At 40.9% G+C, this 18,520-nt stretch overlaps 1 protein-coding gene across 3 annotated transcripts in view; it reads right to left on the bottom strand.

Moving 5' to 3' along the window:
- The window catches only part of GPATCH2 (G-patch domain containing 2), a 104,556-nt gene that overhangs the window by 66,809 nt on the left and 19,227 nt on the right, over positions 1–18,520 (bottom strand). The window contains exons 6-7 of one of the 3 annotated variants that reach the window (XM_033144768.1): positions 10,554–10,673; positions 10,000–10,181 (exon numbers count right to left, since the gene is read on the bottom strand). The exons of 1 other annotated variant lie outside the window; for it this stretch is intronic. In XM_033144768.1, coding sequence (XP_033000659.1) covers positions 10,566–10,673 — 108 coding nt within the window. In that variant the 3' untranslated portion in view covers positions 10,000–10,181; positions 10,554–10,565. Of the gene's footprint in view, positions 1–9,999; positions 10,182–10,553; positions 10,674–18,520 lie in introns of those variants that run through there. One more of the 3 variants, XM_033144769.1, reaches the window with a different exon arrangement.

Below are 18,520 nucleotides of genomic sequence, written 5' to 3'. Positions count from 1 at the left end.
GTTTCCAATAGGACCTTGACATGACTGTTGACCTACTCATGACATGATCACACCAGTAAGGATTTGGAATTCTATTAGTATTACCAGAGGAAAAAAGTCAAGGAGTCATCAGGAAAACAAATCTATATCTGCTACTCCATCAGCCAATTACTGTTGTTAAAGTGGAATTAGATGGGTATTGACAATGCGAAGGGGATAAGGATTAAACAGATGACTGAGTATACAGCAATGTTGCTGTGCATTTTGCTGCTTAAAGTTTCAAAGAAAAACAGTCTGGGAAAGGAAAATAATTGTCATATAATATTATGACTCTGAAAAAATATATTGGAAGAGAAACAGGTATTTAGATTAAATATTTCAGCTAGTCACAAAAATTTCCCTCTGGCCGAGGCACTAAATAACAGCACTCAACTGGAGTGCACTAACAGAATATTATTATGCTATTAACTTGGCAACACAGTTCAACCACGATTATCTCAATGCCATGGGGGACTCTGAATAATTTTAAATAATTACCTTTTTATAAAAAAATAATAATCAAGGGATTTCTTTCAATTGAGTTAACAGATGTCTTGGGGACATGAACCTGATAGTGGTGAATGGAGTTTGTAATAGAGAGAATGGACTGCAATATAAAGACACACAGAGAATAATGTGGTATGTTTGTTGGATATATTAACTAAGTAAACAGCCAGCATTATTCCTGACAGGTGGCCATCAACCCTCTGCTTACAAACCTCCAAAGAAGGAGAGTCCACCACCTTCTGAGGGAGTCTGTTCCACTGTCAAACAGCTGTTACTGCCAGAAAGTTATCCCTGATGTTTAGCTGGAATCTCATTTCTTGTCATTTGAATCCATTGGTTTGGGTCGTGCCCTCTGGAGCAGCAGAAAACAAGCTTGCTCCATCTCTCATATGACAGCCCTTCGGGTTTTTGGAGATGGCTGCCCTGTTACCTTTCAGTCTTCTCCTCTCCAGGCTAAACATACCCAGCTCCCTCAATTGGATTTGTCTGCCCCAAATCTCATTTGCTTCACAACGTACCAAATCTGCCACAAACATCAGATGATGTCCTACAACAAGGCCAAGAGTAGGTTCATCACACAGTCAATGACAAACCTCCACTTTGCTTTTCTCACTTTAAATACACTGATATAAAGATGTGGGATGTGGTTGCAAGTAGTCGGGAGTGGAAGGGACATTTATACTTACTGGGAAGCCACTCAGTAGGGCTGGCCTACCAGACAACACAGTTTTGGTGGTGGTCAGATATGATGCCAAGGAGAGGTGGTGAACCAGGAGGGCTGTGTGTCTCATGCAGGAGCTGGGCTGTTGGTCAATCCAATGCCTCTCTCAGCAGTGTGGGACAGAAACTTCCCCAGTGTTCATTTTTCCACAGACAGTTTTCCATTTCAGCTTGCCAGACAGAACAGCCCCTTTCCTTCCTCCATGCACTGTTCTGGGGGTTCTCCTGACACTCCATCGCCAATATGATGGCACAGAAATAAGGGGGTGTAGCCCCATGTGCTAGCAGAACTCCTGCTGCGAACTTCCACTAAGGGCATTGAAGAAACACTAGGAAGACGTGATAATTTCTGGGTTTTTAGCCAAGCTAAAACTAAGCTAAATTAGTTCACTCTAGGGCAAGAGAAACCCCATCACTCTTCCCCCAAATGGTTGAAGTGTGCTTGAGTGTGGGGACTCCCTTCCCCCTTTCCCAGTGTGTGTTTGCATTGAACCAACCATTCAAACATACATGGTTCTACCAGACTGGAGGTCCTCCTGCATACACTGCGCTCCTGGCATCTACTGGGTCCTCAGAGTAGAGGCAGACAAATGACTCATGAAGTGCCTGAGTGCTGGTGACTGCTGCTGTGACTAGAGCTAACTAAGGGGGCTGTTCTGTGGTGTGTTTACTGTGTGGGAAGCTCCCCTGTATTGTGCACTGACATGACTTCCCCCTCCCCCTGGTATGCAAAAGGCTAGTGGGAGTACTGTATGTTTCCTCCTTCCCTGTGGTGGAGCTCAAACTCTTTCTTCTCAATCATAACCTACCCCCCACCCCGACTTTATCATGTTAACTGATTCTTATTCACATTGTATTGAGTTTATTGTATGTGCCTTAGAGACAAGTGTAATTAAAAGGTATATAAAATCACAGAATCTTACGAGTTGGAAGGGACCCCAAGGTCATCTAGTCCAACCTCCTGCAATGCAGGAATCTCAGCTAAAGCATCCATGACAGATGGCCATCCAAACTCTGCTTTAAAACCTCCAAGGAAGGAGAGTCCACCACCTCTCGTGGGAGTCTGTTCCACTGCCAAACAGCTCTTACTGTCAGAAAGTTTTTCCCGAATGTTTAGTCTGAATCTCTTTTCTTGCAACTTGTAGCATTCCCTCAATTCCTTCATCCAAGTCATTTATAAAGATGTTAAAGAACAAGCCCAGGACAGAACCCTGCGGCATCACAGTTGTCACTTTTTTCCAGGATGACGAGGAACTCTTTGGGTTCGGTCAGTCAACCAGCTACAAATCCACCTAACAGTTACCTCATTCAACCCACATTTTACCAGCTTCCTTGCGAGAATATAATGGGAGACTTTGTCAAAAGCCTTACTGAAATCAAGAAACACTATGTCCAGAGCATTTCGCTGATGCACCAAGTTTGCAATTCCATCAAAAAAAAAAGAAAAAAAAAGAAATCAGATTGGTCTGGCATGACTTATTTTTGAGAAACCCATGCAGGGTCTTAGTAATCACAGCATCCTTTTCTAAATGCTCACAGACCGACTGTTGAATTATCTGTTCTAGGACCTTCCCTGGTATCGATGTCAAGCTCACCAGTTGGTAGTTACCTGGGTCTTCCTCCCCCCCCCCTTTTGAAGATAGGGACAATATTTGCCTGCCTCCAGTCTGTAGGGACCTCACCTGTTCTCCAAGAATTCACAAAGATAATAGACAAAGGCTCTGAAATTACATCTGGAAGCTCCTTTAGTACCCTTGGATGCAGCTCATCAGGCCCTGCAGATTTGAATTTATTTAAAGTAGCTAGATGTTCCCTTACTACCTTTTTTCCTATCTTGGGCTGCAGCTCCCTCCTTACATCATTTATTCTGTTATCACCAGGTTGGGCATCACTTTCCTTTTGGGTGAAGATGGAGGCAAAGTAGGTGTTGAGTAGTTCTTCCTCTTCTCTGTCACCCAATATCATTTCTTTGTGTTTCCCATGCTTGTTCTTCCTCTTACTTTGGACATAGCCGAATAAACTTTTTATTATTATTTTTAACCTCTCTTGGAAGCCTGAGCTCATTCTGAGCTTTAGCCAGCCTGATTTCCCCCCTGCAACTGTTGGCTGCTCGTGTATACTCTTCCAGTTTTTATGCCCTTCTTAACTCTCAGCTCACCTGTAATGTAGGATTAAATGCAGAATTTAAATGTGGAATTTAAGAACCCTATGCAGTGAGCCAACAGAGGTTGCTTCTGCCACTGTGTCCATAAATGTCCTGCTTATGTATCTTGCCTCATTCTTCTGACTATTTGGCAAGAGAGAGATTTCCCTCTTGGGTGGGTCTTAAACTATTGTTCTAGGAGGGCTGTGTGTGACAGGGTCCTTGCCTAGCAGACTACACAAGTGCTCTATGCATAGATTCTCCTTCTTTGCTCCAAAATGTGTGTTGGTGCTCCAAAATCGTGAGGAGAAAAAGGAGACTAGAACTCTATCTGTAGGGTTCCCAGAGACTGGCAGTACTCCTGGGGTGCTGCTATCTGTGCCACTGGACTGCAAGCAGTGGGAGCACTGTGTGCATTGTGTGTACAGTGATACAGGTGTGCCTGAGGGTACGTGGCCCCATTGGAAGCTGAGAATCCAAACCAAGCCACTGTTAACTTCTGGTCACATCTTCACAGAAATACCAGTAAGTCAAATCGAAGACTTACATCATTAGTTTCTTTGGGAATTAAGAAACATAATAATGACATACACTCTTCTAGAGATAGCTACTGTTATTAAAACCCGATTGACATGTAAAGGACAAAAATAGAGAATCAATTTTATGATTCTCATTAATGGAAATTAATGTTCTATTCAAGATCCTGAAGTGGGAAGAGTAAATTTTCAGAAATACAGCTTGCTGTCCCTAGTATAAAGTCTCTCTTTTGGCACGTTTGTAAAGTAATAAAACACAACGTACTTTTGGGAAGGGGGGTTATTAGGACTGTAGCATGCCACTTAGCCAGAGGTATTCCCATTGGTTGAAACAAGATTATGACGGTGTAAGTGATGAGAGACTTCTACAAACTTTATACTCATTCCCACAATGTTTTCTATAATGAACTACTAGCACAATTAAAAGCTTAATGAATCCTCAGAGGAGCTACTGCACTGGTAAGCACTGCCAAAAAAGAAATTTATTCCAGAGCCAATCATGTTTCAGCACTTCCTTTCAAAGGTATTCAAAATGCAAACTGAAACTTGCTCAATACATTTCCCTACCCCTCACCCATATTTTTTCCTTGCATTGGTTTGATATATTGAAGCATTACAGGACTAAAAGAGATCTTATGTTCTCATGACTTATTACAGCCTACTCTGATTAACATTATCTAGTGTGTTATAGAACCTATTTTTTATCTTGAGAACCTAGGCAAATTTCCTATTTACTTTATGTATTAATAGACACCCACTGGCCTCACTTGGCTAACCAAGAGTGCTGCCTTGTGACTTTTAAGGGTGAGAGAACAGCAACAATGTTTGCTTCACACTACACACACTCTTGATTAACCAAGGGAAACTGCAGGCAACTACAACTTAAACATTTGATACAATCGTATTTTGAGATTAATTTTCACATGAACAAAACTTGTCGTACAAAAACTACACTGAGAGTGGTAGAAGTCATAATAGTTTAGTTATAACACACGCACATATGATGATCCTCCGATATGTATTCATAAATTTTGGAATTTATAGCACATGCTTCTTGTTATCGGTTCCAGGATGCCTTACAATATTGTTATATATGGTATTAAAACAGAGCAGTAAAAACACAGTAGAAGCAGAATGAAAAACAAGAGTAAGAACTTCCCATCCTCAAATAAGTCCACCATCTGTTTATGCCTGAGTTACCATCATGGATGGGCCTTCTGTATGCAAACACATTAAATGATATAGTCATATTCACTCACTTTTCCTTTAATAAATGAAAAAACACAAGGCGTTTAAAGAAAAAAAAACCTCACGGGGGCTAACGACAATTAAAATTACAAAAATCTAAAAAACAACAACAGTGGAATGAAAGCCAAGCACCATTAAAACAATTCGGAACCAATGTTGGTTAAAGCACAATCACAAGGAGCGCAAGAGGTCAAAACCATGCATATCCTAAAAGCTTTCCTAACAAGAGTGCTTTTGCCACCTGATGGAAGACAATTAAAGATGGTGGAAAGAGCCTGTTCCTCAGAAGTTCCAAGGCCTGGGCATGACCACTGAAAAGGCCCTCTCAGTGGTGTCACCTTGGGCAAATGTGCTGTCTCCAGAAATGGGTGTCATTGGTGTACCACCCTCAGCTTGCCAAAGTCACTCCTGGTTACAGCAGTCAGGGGGCAATCAAGGTTAAGGCTATGTCCAAAGAACTTCAAATTTTCAAAGAGAGTGCCAACCCATCTCCAAATCACATCTACTGTCCAGGAGCACTTGTGTCTTCTATGGATTATGTTTTCATTTGTTTGCCCAAATCCGACCCATTACCACCTCCAGGCCATATCCGATACAGAAATGCAGCAGAATAACCTGTCTGCTCCTGGTGTCAGATTTGGCTTCTGCTTATAACCAGGTTGCAATCCCATTCGGTGTGTGTTTTTTCTCCACATGAAAACTGTGTTTTTTATATCATTGACAAAATAAGCAGGATAACAAGCGAAAAAGCTTATCATCCATAAAATTAAAAAAGCCCATTGGTGTTCAGAAAAGTCATGTATAGAGAAGGAAGGAAGGAGAAGAAAAGGTTTTTTTTAAGTGGTTAAATTGATAGTGAATTGCACAAAAAGCAGGTTCTGTGTTTTAACTGAAGAATTCAAAATTTAAAAGCAATGTGCAATCTGCATAATTCACTTGAGTAGTTTATCTACTCTTCAAAGATTATAATTCCATCTAGGTCAGGAAAAAAACTGTGACCCAGTAAACTCCCTTACATTTCTCAACTAGAATTATGAATATTTAAACTGGCTACTTGACAAGGCAATATTTTCATTACTGAAAAGGCCTTCATCTGGGTTTGGATTAGCAGACATTTCAAAACTCTAACACTGATTAAGAATAAAGGACAGAAAAGTGAAAATGTTTAGTACAGACACAAATTTAAATTTAAAGCAATCCACTCAATGTAACCTACCTTGCCAGATCTTTTTAACTTATTGGGAAAGTCACTCGACTTAATATTGACACAAAGATGTGTAAATCAATACATTCAGAATGAGTGATATATTTTAATTTAAAAATGCTCAAACTATAGCAGTAAATCTATTCACTTAGCACATACAAATCATCCAAACTGTATGCTTCTTGGGATTTAATATGAAGATACCACAGAAGTCTGGGATGCGTACCTCGCCCTGCAAATTTAAACCCTATGATCTCCCTACTCCCCCTGAACACAGCTATAAGTGGGTTGCACTGTGTAGCTGCTGTAAATAGAGGGAAGGAGCACTTCTACAGAGAGTTAGGATGCTGTACAAATTAACAAACAACTCCCTTCCAACTCTACAATTCTGTGATTCTATGATCCCTGCTAATGGCTCACAGTGTCAGTGCCACCCATCAAAGGCGTGTCAAAACACAGAAAAGGCACTACAGTATCCTAACCTTGTCCAACTCCTTGTGAACTTCCAGGAGAATTGATTTTTATAGATGCAGAACAACCTCCCTAAGAAAGTAAGAAGGGCCTGCTGGATCAGGCAACCGTGGGAGACATTATCACAGCATCACATACAGGTACCTTAATCTTTTCTGGATTTAATTTCGACCTGGCACACAGCACAATATTTGGGGTAGAGACTGCCAATGTCAAATGAAGTAGAGCAGAGTGAAATGTCACCAACATACTGAAGCTCAGAATGATCTTACTTAGTGGTCTCTTACTGGCACTGATCATTGGGGGAGAGGACAGGAAGGCATGAACAGCCACAAGAAAGTTTTCCAAGATAACTGGAAGCCATCCACCATGTGACTCTGTACCAGGAACAAGTAGAACCATTCAAGAGCAGTCTGATCGACATCTGCTAGCTGGCAAACTTTCACTGTGAAAGCATTTAAAGGCAGCATTCACATGTAATGCATAGCCATAAACTTTGGTTTATCGTACCTTATCATGCACAAACTGTGTCTGAGAATCTCTACTTTGATCCTACCTTTGCACAAGCAGGTAAACAGCTCAGGCACACCGTGGTTTAGTTAAGCCAAGGATTATTAGTGTTATGTGTGAACATAGGAACCAACTCCTACGGGCTGTGGGGATTTCAGCCCCCACAATAAAATATTTGAGGGGGCCACCTCCCACAAAGTTGATAGGCATTGCCATTCAAATGGTGTGTGTGTGTGTGTGTGTGTGCACTGTGCCATGTGATTGATTATGTAGGTTGGGACTGACCTGGGCCCATACAATATTTTATTCAAGTTGGCACCCCTGTGTGTGAACACTGCCAATGTGTTATTTAAAGTTTGATTCTTTAAATGGCTGGGGAAATCCAGCCAGATGGGTGGGGTACAAATAATAATAATAATAATAATAATAATAATAATAATAATAATATTCAGGTAAAATTAAGGATGGTAAGCCTACACGGAGCAGTGGATCCTCACAGTTCTCAGAAAGGATAAAGATCAGATAATCCAGACAAGAAACATATCATTTCCTGAAAATTAGTTACTTAAAAGACCTCTGTGCTAAGGGGTGCATAAAAAAGCTTTAAAGAATCGGCTCCAAGTGAATCTGTGCCAGGCGTTTTGCCAAGAGACAGACCATTAAAGGCTTCAATGATCTCTTCCTCCGAGATGGACCTGCCAAGACGAATCCTCTCAGATATACTAGGGAGGTTAAGTGAGGTCATGAAGTCCCTCCTCTCCCCAGCTGTGGGTACTTTACCGGTTTGAACATTTTGCTAGAGAAATAAATGAATGCTTTAGGAGTTTATCTTTAATTAGGCTGGTGCCAACAGAGTTTCTCTGAGCTGGTACTGTGCTTGGGCTTTGGTCTGACTTGATTAACTTAGCTGAACAGCGAACTGGTTCTGGCATTCTACTAGAGTAATCTGTTTTGTGAAAGTCAAGGCCGTTTGACACCTCTGGGCTACATGCAGATCTACAGAAGAGTTGGCCACTTCCAGTTCCTCCAGCAAAGCAGAATAAAAGAAGGCACAGAAGTACCTTATCCTCATTTTTTTTACATTTCTGCAGAGATCAAGAGTTTACCTATTCATTTCAAGACAGTAAATACTCATTTCCAGTAGCTATAAATTTCTGGAGTGGGTGAAAAGCAAACCATGTTTAATTAACCATTGTTGGTTGTAAGGATACCTGAGTTGCACATGATGCTTTCATTCTGTAAATGAATGTGGCAGGAGTCCTTCTAGAACCATGGTAGTATTCTTTTGTGGGGGGAGCACATGAGCTCAGTTTTTTGATGCAGTGCTGTTTTTCTAGAAAAAGAGCTGCCAGAACGCACCATGAAAGCTTTGCTTGTTCTCTTATAATGGCAATGGTACCCACCTGAGAGGTGCCGGAATTAAGTTCTGTGTGGTTCCGGCTGAAAAAAAAAGCTCTGCTTTGATGGGTGCTTTTCACCCATGCAGTGCAGGCAAAACCAGCCCTGAGACTTCATGGCTGAGATGAAATTTGAACTGGGGGCTTAATGGCTCATACCTGACGCTCAGCCAAAGTACTGTATCAGCTCCAGTATAAAACACAGGATAACTAACTTGTTCTAGCTGGACATGCGAATGGTTCACATGTACTTTCATGAATCATTGTAGGCAAGAAAAGACCACCACCATAGGGAGGTTCATGCAAAAAGTCCTGAAGGTGGTCTAAAGTTATTCATGCTTCCTTTAAAGTTTGTAGAATGTTTATTTTGAAATGTAAAATTGAAAACTTAATAAAATATTATTTTTTTTAAAAAAAGTTCTTCACACTGAAAGACTGTAGTTTTGAAATTTCAATGTAATTCTACCTGAATCTTTTTTGCCTTTACCAGCTTTAAGCAACTTATTCTAGCTAATAGCATGTGACATGGCTGGTAAACTAACCATGTGATACATCCAACCTGTCAGGACACAAAAACTCAATAAGCACACCTTGCTGCTAGCATATTTGACTCATACACCAGAATCTGTAAGCACTACCTAGGCATACTAAGAAGCTGGCATTTTTACCCCCAAACTCACTTTTGATTTTTCACTGAAAATACCTAGTAAGGGATTGCCGATGGTACTCTTGGTTTCTAAGCCTACAATACGGAACTTACATTCAGCCAAAAATTGAAAATATGAACATTCCATTATCTTACATGGGTTATACTTTTAATATTCTTCTTTGGGTCTATTAATCTGGAAGAGGCTTTGTAGAACAGAACCTTTCCTTATATTTCTTGCTGGATTTAAGATTTCTTCCACACACAATTGTAAAATAATGAAGAGACTGATTATGTGGATTAAAAGATGGGAATTCTAAATCTAAAAATCTTTTGAGACACTACCAAAAGACTACTATATTCTCTTTTTCTTTTGGTGAACATAATTTTATTTAAAATTGCTTTATTAATGAGGTCTTGGCAACTTCATAATGGCATAAGCCTTTCTATGAAAATCAACAATTTAAAGAGAGAAAACTGAACATATTGACACTATTTTTAGATGAACAGGTAAGACCTGTAATTAATGCCTGCTCTTTAGTGAAGAAAACAGATGCTTTCTTCACTATGTAATTAGTGAAATTAATGAATTCTAATGCTTCCATGCAAATGATTTATTTACCTCAGAAATCAATCATTTCAACACTCAAGATGTTATCAACTTAACAGATTCACTAATGTGCCATGTCTTGATCTACTGTATTTATTAAGTCATTATTTTCTTCCCAGTTGTCTTTGAAGTGTTTTCTAACATTCTCCAAGTCTGTCAACATTCTGGCGTCTATGGTGTAAACAAAACATGATTAGGTATTATGACATTTGTATAATGGGCCATAATTATACAGAATGCCAATCACTGAATCTACAAGTCTTATCAGAACTATCACCTGCAGTAGAATTTGGTGGTCAGAGTTCTGAGACGGTACACTGGATTATACTACTTTAAATGACAACTGGGGGGCGGGGGGAGTAAAAACATTTTTGAATGCTGACCCACATTGAAAACAGAGGGAGAACTGAGTGATAACTGCTAGGTTTCTATTAGGAGGAAAGGTATGCAGGGGGTGGTTTTTGTTTGTTTTACAACATCTAGCAATAATAAAAAGAGTATAGCAAATCAGTTATTCTGAAGTGATATGGCCCATCTCGTTACCTTAGGATGTAGCTACATAATTCTGCTGTATATACTGATCTGATCTGCCAATGTGCGCAAAGAGTTGAAGTTGACAAGAGATTTCAAATCTATGCTCCACTTCAGAGTACAGACACAAACCTGTAAGGAGAAAACAAGCATGCAGGAAGAGGGGATGAACAAAAACCTCTCTTGCTGATATGCTACCTTATTTTTAAGGCATCTCCCACCTGTAGTCTGATGTTGTACAATCACTTGGTCACTTAATTCATCTGAATTCCTAAAACTAAGCTATAGATACACTGGATGTGCAATCCCCTCCTTTCAGACTCAGTTGTTTACGTGGATGCAATGATATCAAGGTTATTTTGAGGACTGCACACAGTGATTTGCACCAATTAAGTACTATAATGAATAATAGTCTATCCGCACAACTCAGCATATACTAACATGAGCAAGACTTCCAAGACTCATTTCAGTTGTGAGAGTAGATCTGAATATGGAAGGGTCAGCAAACGTTTTCAGCAGGGGGCCAGTCCAATGTCCCTCAGACCTTGTGGGGGGCCAGACTATATTTTGGGGAAAAAATAATGAATGAATTTCTATGCCCCACAAATAAACCAGAAATGCATTTTAAATAAAAGGACACATTCTACTCATGTAAAAACACGCTGATTCCTGGACCGTCCGCGGGCCAGATTTAGAAGGCGATTGGTCCACATCTGGCCCCCAGGCCTTAGTTTGCCTACCTATGGAATATACATTCCTTTGTGTGTACAGACAAGCACTGAATTGTATACGGAGTACTATAGGTCCTAGGTATGAAAGATGATCTGAACTGAAAGGAAATACCGTTTTGCAGAAAATCAGGGTGTCTTTTGGTTTATAGCCAGTTTTCCTTGCTTTTTTATTATTGAAAAGATAGAGCTTCCCCCATTTATTTTTCCCAGAAAAGTTTATCAGAAGGGAAAAGAGAAAAATAATCTGAGCAATTATATGATCAACTACTGAAGGATTCAATATTTTTATACAAGCAACGGTTACATTGCTACTTTTGAAACAGTTTTGTCATATTGGAAATAATTGACATCTTGGAAAATTAAGCATGAATTTAAAAAAAGATAATAGAAAAATGTATCTGAGCATATCAATGCATGCATGCAACGTTATTTGTAAATTTTTTGAAATAATTATTGGCTATGTCTGGATAAGCCTTTAGCTCTGCACAGAACTATCAAGCCAATTTCAATATTAAGCCAACTTCAAAAAAACAATTTAATATCCTGGCTTCTTCTGAAGCAGTTAACCAGTTTTCTAGTTTGGACAAAAGTGGAAACTGGTTTGTTTGCCAGGTTGTACAGAGGAAGCAGCAAAGGGGCTATAAGATTGTCTGAACACTGCCAAAGTTTTAAAAGATGACAAAAGGATGCTTGTTATCTCACTGATTGAGTACGAATGCAAATAGGATATTTCTTCTTGCATATGTTCAATTAAACTAAAGTGTACTCAGTACTACACTTATTCACCTGCTTTTTCTTCAGTCTTATGCAATCAAAATCTATGATACAAGTTTCTCAACTAGCTCCTTCACTAGCTAATCCCTTTTCAACAAGTTACAAGTCTTTTAATCAGTTTATGATCAACATTTTATAGGACTGCAACAAAGTTCAAGGGTATTAAAATGTGTAAAGGTCATAAAAAGGAAAAAGGTTGGGTTAGATTTTAACTTCTTAACTAGAAAATTGACTCAAAATAGATTTTCTAATTTACAATGAATCAAAAGAAAAAAAACATTAGACCATAGCAAAAGTGGCGCAAATGTATCAAGCAGCAAATGAATAAACATTTGAGAAGATTTATTATTAGAAATTGCAATAAATTTTCAAAAGATAAATTGATTTTAGTTAAAAGGTATAACTGACAATTTATTGGGCGGGAAGATGCATTATTTTCCAATTGTTATCCATCTACAGTAAAACTGATTTGTGTCCTATTGTATTTTATGGAAAAGGAGAGAGCAACTTTCAGTGATTTAGATTAAATGTATTAATCATAACCAGACACTGTGAACTATATATCTACTATTAAAGAAGATTTTTGACATTTAATTCTGTAGCAATATTTTGACTCTGTACCTCTCTTCCTAAATCTAATTCCTGCTGCAGTTGGCCGATTTCTTCCTCTAAATTTTATGAGACTTAAAGTAGCATTTTAACCACCCATGCGGTAAATAATGCAGGATTAGAAATATTTAGTGTTTTGTTTCCCTTTGAAGAGTACAAATCCATCAAACCCAAAGGGTTTTCTTTTAAAAAAAACAGGAAAAGAAGAAAGGAAGAAAAGAAAGAAATTGTACTGTTTCAGCAATAGTCAATATCGGGTACAGTAAAATCTGCACAGTAAAGAATGCATAGATCAAAAATCAAACTATTCTATTCTGTTATCTATGAACTGGCAGCTCAATAGGCCAGAAATGTATAAAGTTGAATAAAAATGTGAATATTAAAATATTCTATAATTTTAAAAATGTGTAGCAGACACAAGTACAGGTAGTTTACATTAGAAAGAAGGACACCATGAATGAGAAGCAACTACCTGTGCACTGGAACAGGATTCTGTATAAAGAACACCTTGCTAGATGCACTTCATGGGCAAAATAGTGGAGGGGAGTGAAAAACTTCATATTTCACTTAGGGATACACATATGGACTTGCTGTACTAGGTTCATGCATCATCAGCCTTGAAAACATTACTAAATTACTTTGGAGTTACTTTCCTTGCTCCCAGAAGTTTACTGGAGCAGTAGGAGCTAACTATTCTCTGTTCAGCAAGTAAACATATGGATCATTGTATAAAACAGCATGCAATTGAGGCTTCCAAACAGAAATAGCCCTGGTCTTATCATCTCCTAAACAGGAAGTTACTGTTGGGATACCTTTATTTCCTGCAATCCCCCCACTCCTCCCTTCAAAAATAGACTAATACACTATCCAAACCACTCTCCTTCAAACACTTTCTTTGGTTGAACAAGGTGTTTTTGAAACAGAAATCCAAACTTACAGAAATGGTCCTTCCTAATGAACCTGTACAGTGTGGAACTTCAGTGTGAAGTTCGATTTTATCCCCTGTGCTGATGACACACAGCTCTACTTTTCCTTTATATCTCAAGGTGTGGCAGTGGATGTGCTGGACCATTGCATTGCCTCGGAAATGGACTGGATGAAAGCCAACAAACTAAAGCTCGGTCCAGATAAGACTGATGCAGAGTTAGTGGGCGGTTCCCTAGACCAGATGGATGGGAGGTGGCCTGCTCTTGATGGGGTTATACCGTACTTCCTCTAAAAGAGTGAGTATGCAGCTTGGAGGTACTTCTGGATCCTTTGCTGCCACTTGGGGCTCAGGTGGCATAGAGTACCTTCCATCAGCTGAGCTGGTGGCTCAGCTGCGCCCCTATCTGGATAGGGTTAGCCCGGGGGTCAGCAACCTGCGGCTCCGGAGCCGCATGCGGCTCTCTGACAGGTCTCCCGCGGCTCCGGCATGCCCCCTTTCAATGCCCTTTCAATAATAATTAAATGGTTATCGGCAAAAAAAGGGCCAAAAAAACCATGAATAATCCGCATCAACGTTGAACAGCTGGGTGGTCTTTCTCAGCCCTCTCGGGGTTCCCGAGGACAGACCCAAGATTGATGTCCACCTTGACCACTCCCAGAGAGAGGAAGCGACTTCTTCACACCAATAAGCGTGTGGGGAGGGCTGAGCTTTTACCACCTCGGCGTGCCGATTGGCAGGACAGATCGCCCGCCTTGGCGCATAGGCTCGGAGCCGGGACCTTACCGCCAAGGTAGCCACTGAGGATGAAGGCGGGAGGTGGGCACGGGAGAGCGATGCTTCGTCCGGCCAATGAGCCGCCAGGATGCCTGTTCCTGTTTGAGGGGAACATGCCAATGAGGGTGGCGTTAGGGCGGGGAGAAGAAGGAGCTGGGCTTTGCGAGTTATCGAGAGAGAGAGAGAGAAAAGAGTCGGGATAATAAAGGCGGCGGGAGGTGGCGGCGGCGATTGGAGCGGCCCCTGTTCTGAGCGGCCCCTGTCGGGCGGAATCCTTTTCAAAGCGGCCGCGCAGAGGGCGGAGCAAGCGGGCCAGGCGTCGCCGTGATGGGAGGGCGGTGATGGTCGCCGACAGGATGAAGTAGAGCTGCTTTGGGGCGGTGGCGGCGAAAACGTCCAGGCTGCTTCTGAAACCTCCGCCAACCGGTGCTTCGCCAGCGCTCGCTGCGGGCAGTGTACATGCTCAAGACGGCCCCAAGGGCGGCTCGGGGGCCTGGAGCCCCGAGGCCGGCGCGCTGCAGTGCCTGGCGTGATTCCCCCCCCCCCCAAAAAACCTGTTTTTTGCTTTTTGGCTTTTTGCCTTGCTCTCCCACCCCCCTCTCTTTTTCTTCCTCCCCTCCTTTTTTAATCCAAGGGGAGAAATCCCATTTTTAAAACAAACAAACAAACGAAAAACAAACAAACACCCCCCACAGCTGCTGCAGCCACTCTATTTGAATTTTTATTATTACCCTTTTCTCCCTCTATCCCCCCTTTTTCTTTTCTCTTCCCCCTTTGTTTTTGTTTTCAAAAAAAGGAAAAAGAAGAAAAAGATTTCCCCCTTTATTTTTTTTTTTAAACTACTACATATTTTTAATAGATATTCTCCCCCCCCCCCCCCCCCCCCCCCAATTTATATTTTTCCACCCCACTTTTCCATTCCCACCCCCCTTTTCTTTCTTTATTAGTTCGCTTGCCAACCTATCTTAGAGGGGGAAGCCCTCTCTCCCACCCACCACACCCCCCCAAAAACAACTTTGAGCTGAACCCCAAAAAACGGGGGTAGATCACTGCTGAAAGTAGATCACAGTTTCTTGGGAGTTGGCCACCCCTGGTATAAGACATGTAACTAGAATAAAAAATTTAAAAAACCAAGCAAATAATTGTAATAACTACTGTAATAAAGCACTGCTATAATTATATATAATTTCCCTAAAATTTTGGTTTCATTCGCCTTTCCGTGCTGAAATGTCACAACCTGAACGACCATGGCTTGCCCCCCCCTAGTTTTGATCCTGGGTACGCCCCTGAGTCAATGCAAAAAAGTAATAACTTATTCTTGTTGTTTTTACTAATTATACTTTGCATTGGCTCCTATACGTTATTTATTATTATTGCATTAAGGTAAGAAACAATATATGCAGCGTTATATTTGTTTTAAATGTCACAATGGTTTTGCGGCTCCCAGTTGTTTTTTTTCCCTTTGGAAACGGGTCCAAGTGGCTCTTTGTGTCTTAAAGGTTGCAGACCCCTGGGTTAGCCTAACCAGATGCTCTGGTAACCTCTAGTTTAGATTACTGTGATGTGTTATACCTAGGGCTGTCTCTGAAGATGACTGGGAAACTTCAGCTAGAGCACAATTTGGTGGCCAGGATGCTCACTGGGACAAGATGGTTTGAACATATCACACGAATCCTGGACTGACTGCACTGGCTGCTAATTAGTTTCCAGGGCCGATGCAAAGTGCTGGTTTTGACCTATAAACCCTTAAACATCTCAGAACTGCAATAGTTCAAGGACCACCTCTTTCCCTATGAGCCTACCCAGACCCTGAGATCACCATCTGAGGCCCTTTTTGGGTGTCCCCCACTTCTGGCAACAGGAGAACAGGCCTTTCCTACAGTGGCTCTGTGTTTGTGGAATGCTCTCCCCAGGGAGGTTCAACTGGTGCCTTCATTATATAACTTTAGGTGCCAGGCGAAAACATTCCTCTTCAACCAGGCCTTTGGCTGATTAATATTTTACACCCTTTTAAAATGTGTTTGTTGAAGGAGGTGGGCCGTTTATTGGTTTGTGGTTTTTTTAACTCGTTTTTATTATGTATTATGTATTCATATTGTATTTTCATATTGTATTTAAGGGACACGGGTGGCGCTGTGGTCTAATCCACCAAGACTCTTGAGCTTGCTGATCGTAAGGTCGGTGGTTTGAATCGGTGCAACAGGGTGAGCTCCCATTGCTCTGTTCCAGCTCCTGCCAACTTAGCAGTTCGAAAGCATACCAGCATGAGTAGATAAACAGGTACCGCTACAGCGGGAAGGTAAACGGCGTTTCCATGCACTATGGCTTCTGTCACAGTGTTCATGCTGGCCACATGACCCAGAAAAGTTGTCTGCAGACAAACGCCAGTTCCCTCAGTCTGAAAGCTGAGATAAGCACCCCACCCCATAGTCGAATTCGACTGGACTTAATCGTCCAGGGGTCCTTTACCTTTTACCTTTATATTGTATTTATATGTTGTGAACTATATAATAACAAACAAACAACAACAACAGACTTTATCACAACAGCTTGACCAGAAATATTAATTACAGTGGGTTCTCTACCACTTTCTGGAAGATATATATAGGCAACAACCATTTTATGCACATTCAATATGTGTGCCTGTGCACATCGCTGCAACCAAGAAGTGGTCAGAAAGGAGGTCTTAACGGGCTGTAACAGGGCATAACTGTTAACATTTTCCCCTTTACTTGATGTATGAGACTAATGTCACAGTTGAATGGTATTATTATATGGAAAGGGCATCAGGGACAGTGGAGAAATGTCGCAAATATAATACCAGATTTCAGCAGTGCCCTGTGTGAGCCAAAATACCCCTCCCCGCTTGCCTTCCACTCTGCTCAATTCACAACATCATGGTTGCGACGCCTGCAGCTTCCCCTAGGCTCAGTGCCCAGTGTGGCAGAACTGGTCACATTGCCCTAAATCTGCCTCTGCCCACTACTCAGTGGGGAAGATGCTGATAAACTGTTCCATCGATATTGTCTTATTCTGATTTTAATTTTACTTATGCCTCCTTGAAAGGATTTGGTATCTCTAAAGGTTGAATAACAGTCATTTAAATAAATGATAGAATCTGGGAAAGAATACATCTAGGAAAACCAAGAGCCAAAGCAGTGGCTTAGTTAAGGAAAGGGTCTTGATGCCAAACCAAAGCAGATCTTTAGATTTTTAGGTGTCCTGCAGTCAGAATCGACAGAAATAGATTATATACAGCAGTTTCCCAACCTTGGGTTTTCAGCTGCTTTTGGACTACAACTCCCATCATCCCTGACCACTGGTCCTGCTAGCTAAGGACGATGGGAGTTGTAGTCCAAAGCAGCTGGAGCCCCAAGGTTTTTGGACTACAACTCCCCAAGCATCCCTGACAGGAACCAGTCTACCTTTTCCTCATACTAGGTAGGAGATCAGATTGCCATGGACTCTCCTCCAGCTGCACCCCTCCACAACCCGTCCCATGCCATTTTTCAACCCACAGAAGTGGCTTTTTGGAATGTGCAAGTGAGTGTACCAGGCTGCAGTCCTATATCACCTTATCTAGGAGCAAGTTCCATTGAAATCAATGAGACTTAGTTTTGAGTAAGCAGGCACAGGATTGCCTTGCAATTTAAATTTTTCTGCTCCTGTCTGAAAGTTACTGTAAAAAAAATTTATGCTATATTTTATCTTGTTTTAATTGTGTGGATATTCTTGCAAGTTACCTTGTATTTGTTAATAGTAGCAGTAGTAGCAGCAGCAGCAATAACAATAACAATAATTTTATGTCTAACAGTTTTGTTACAATTCAAATCATCCAATTCTATCAGAAACCAAAATGATCATTGTTCAGCCACAACTTTTCCAGTTTCCTGCAGTTAGCCTATTGTACATAGTTTAAAATATCTCTGGGAGTACAATTTTTTTAAGCAATATGGATACCATAAGCTGGGCAGAATTGTACAATCAGGTATGCCTGTGAAATGCATATACATCTTGCAACCTGGCATGGCACTCAGATTATGCCTCACCAGAAAGTGTGTCCTTTCCCTCCTTTATTCCTTTCATAGGTATTGAGCAAGTGTTCCTGCACAGACATCACAAACTCATCTACGTTAAAAGTGAAAGAATTAGGTCATCATCCC

This window comes from Lacerta agilis, chromosome 3 (genome assembly GCF_009819535.1).
Source record: "Lacerta agilis isolate rLacAgi1 chromosome 3, rLacAgi1.pri, whole genome shotgun sequence".
Taxonomy (NCBI): domain Eukaryota; kingdom Metazoa; phylum Chordata; class Lepidosauria; order Squamata; family Lacertidae; genus Lacerta; species Lacerta agilis.
This window is presented reverse-complemented; position numbering and strand designations above follow the sequence as displayed.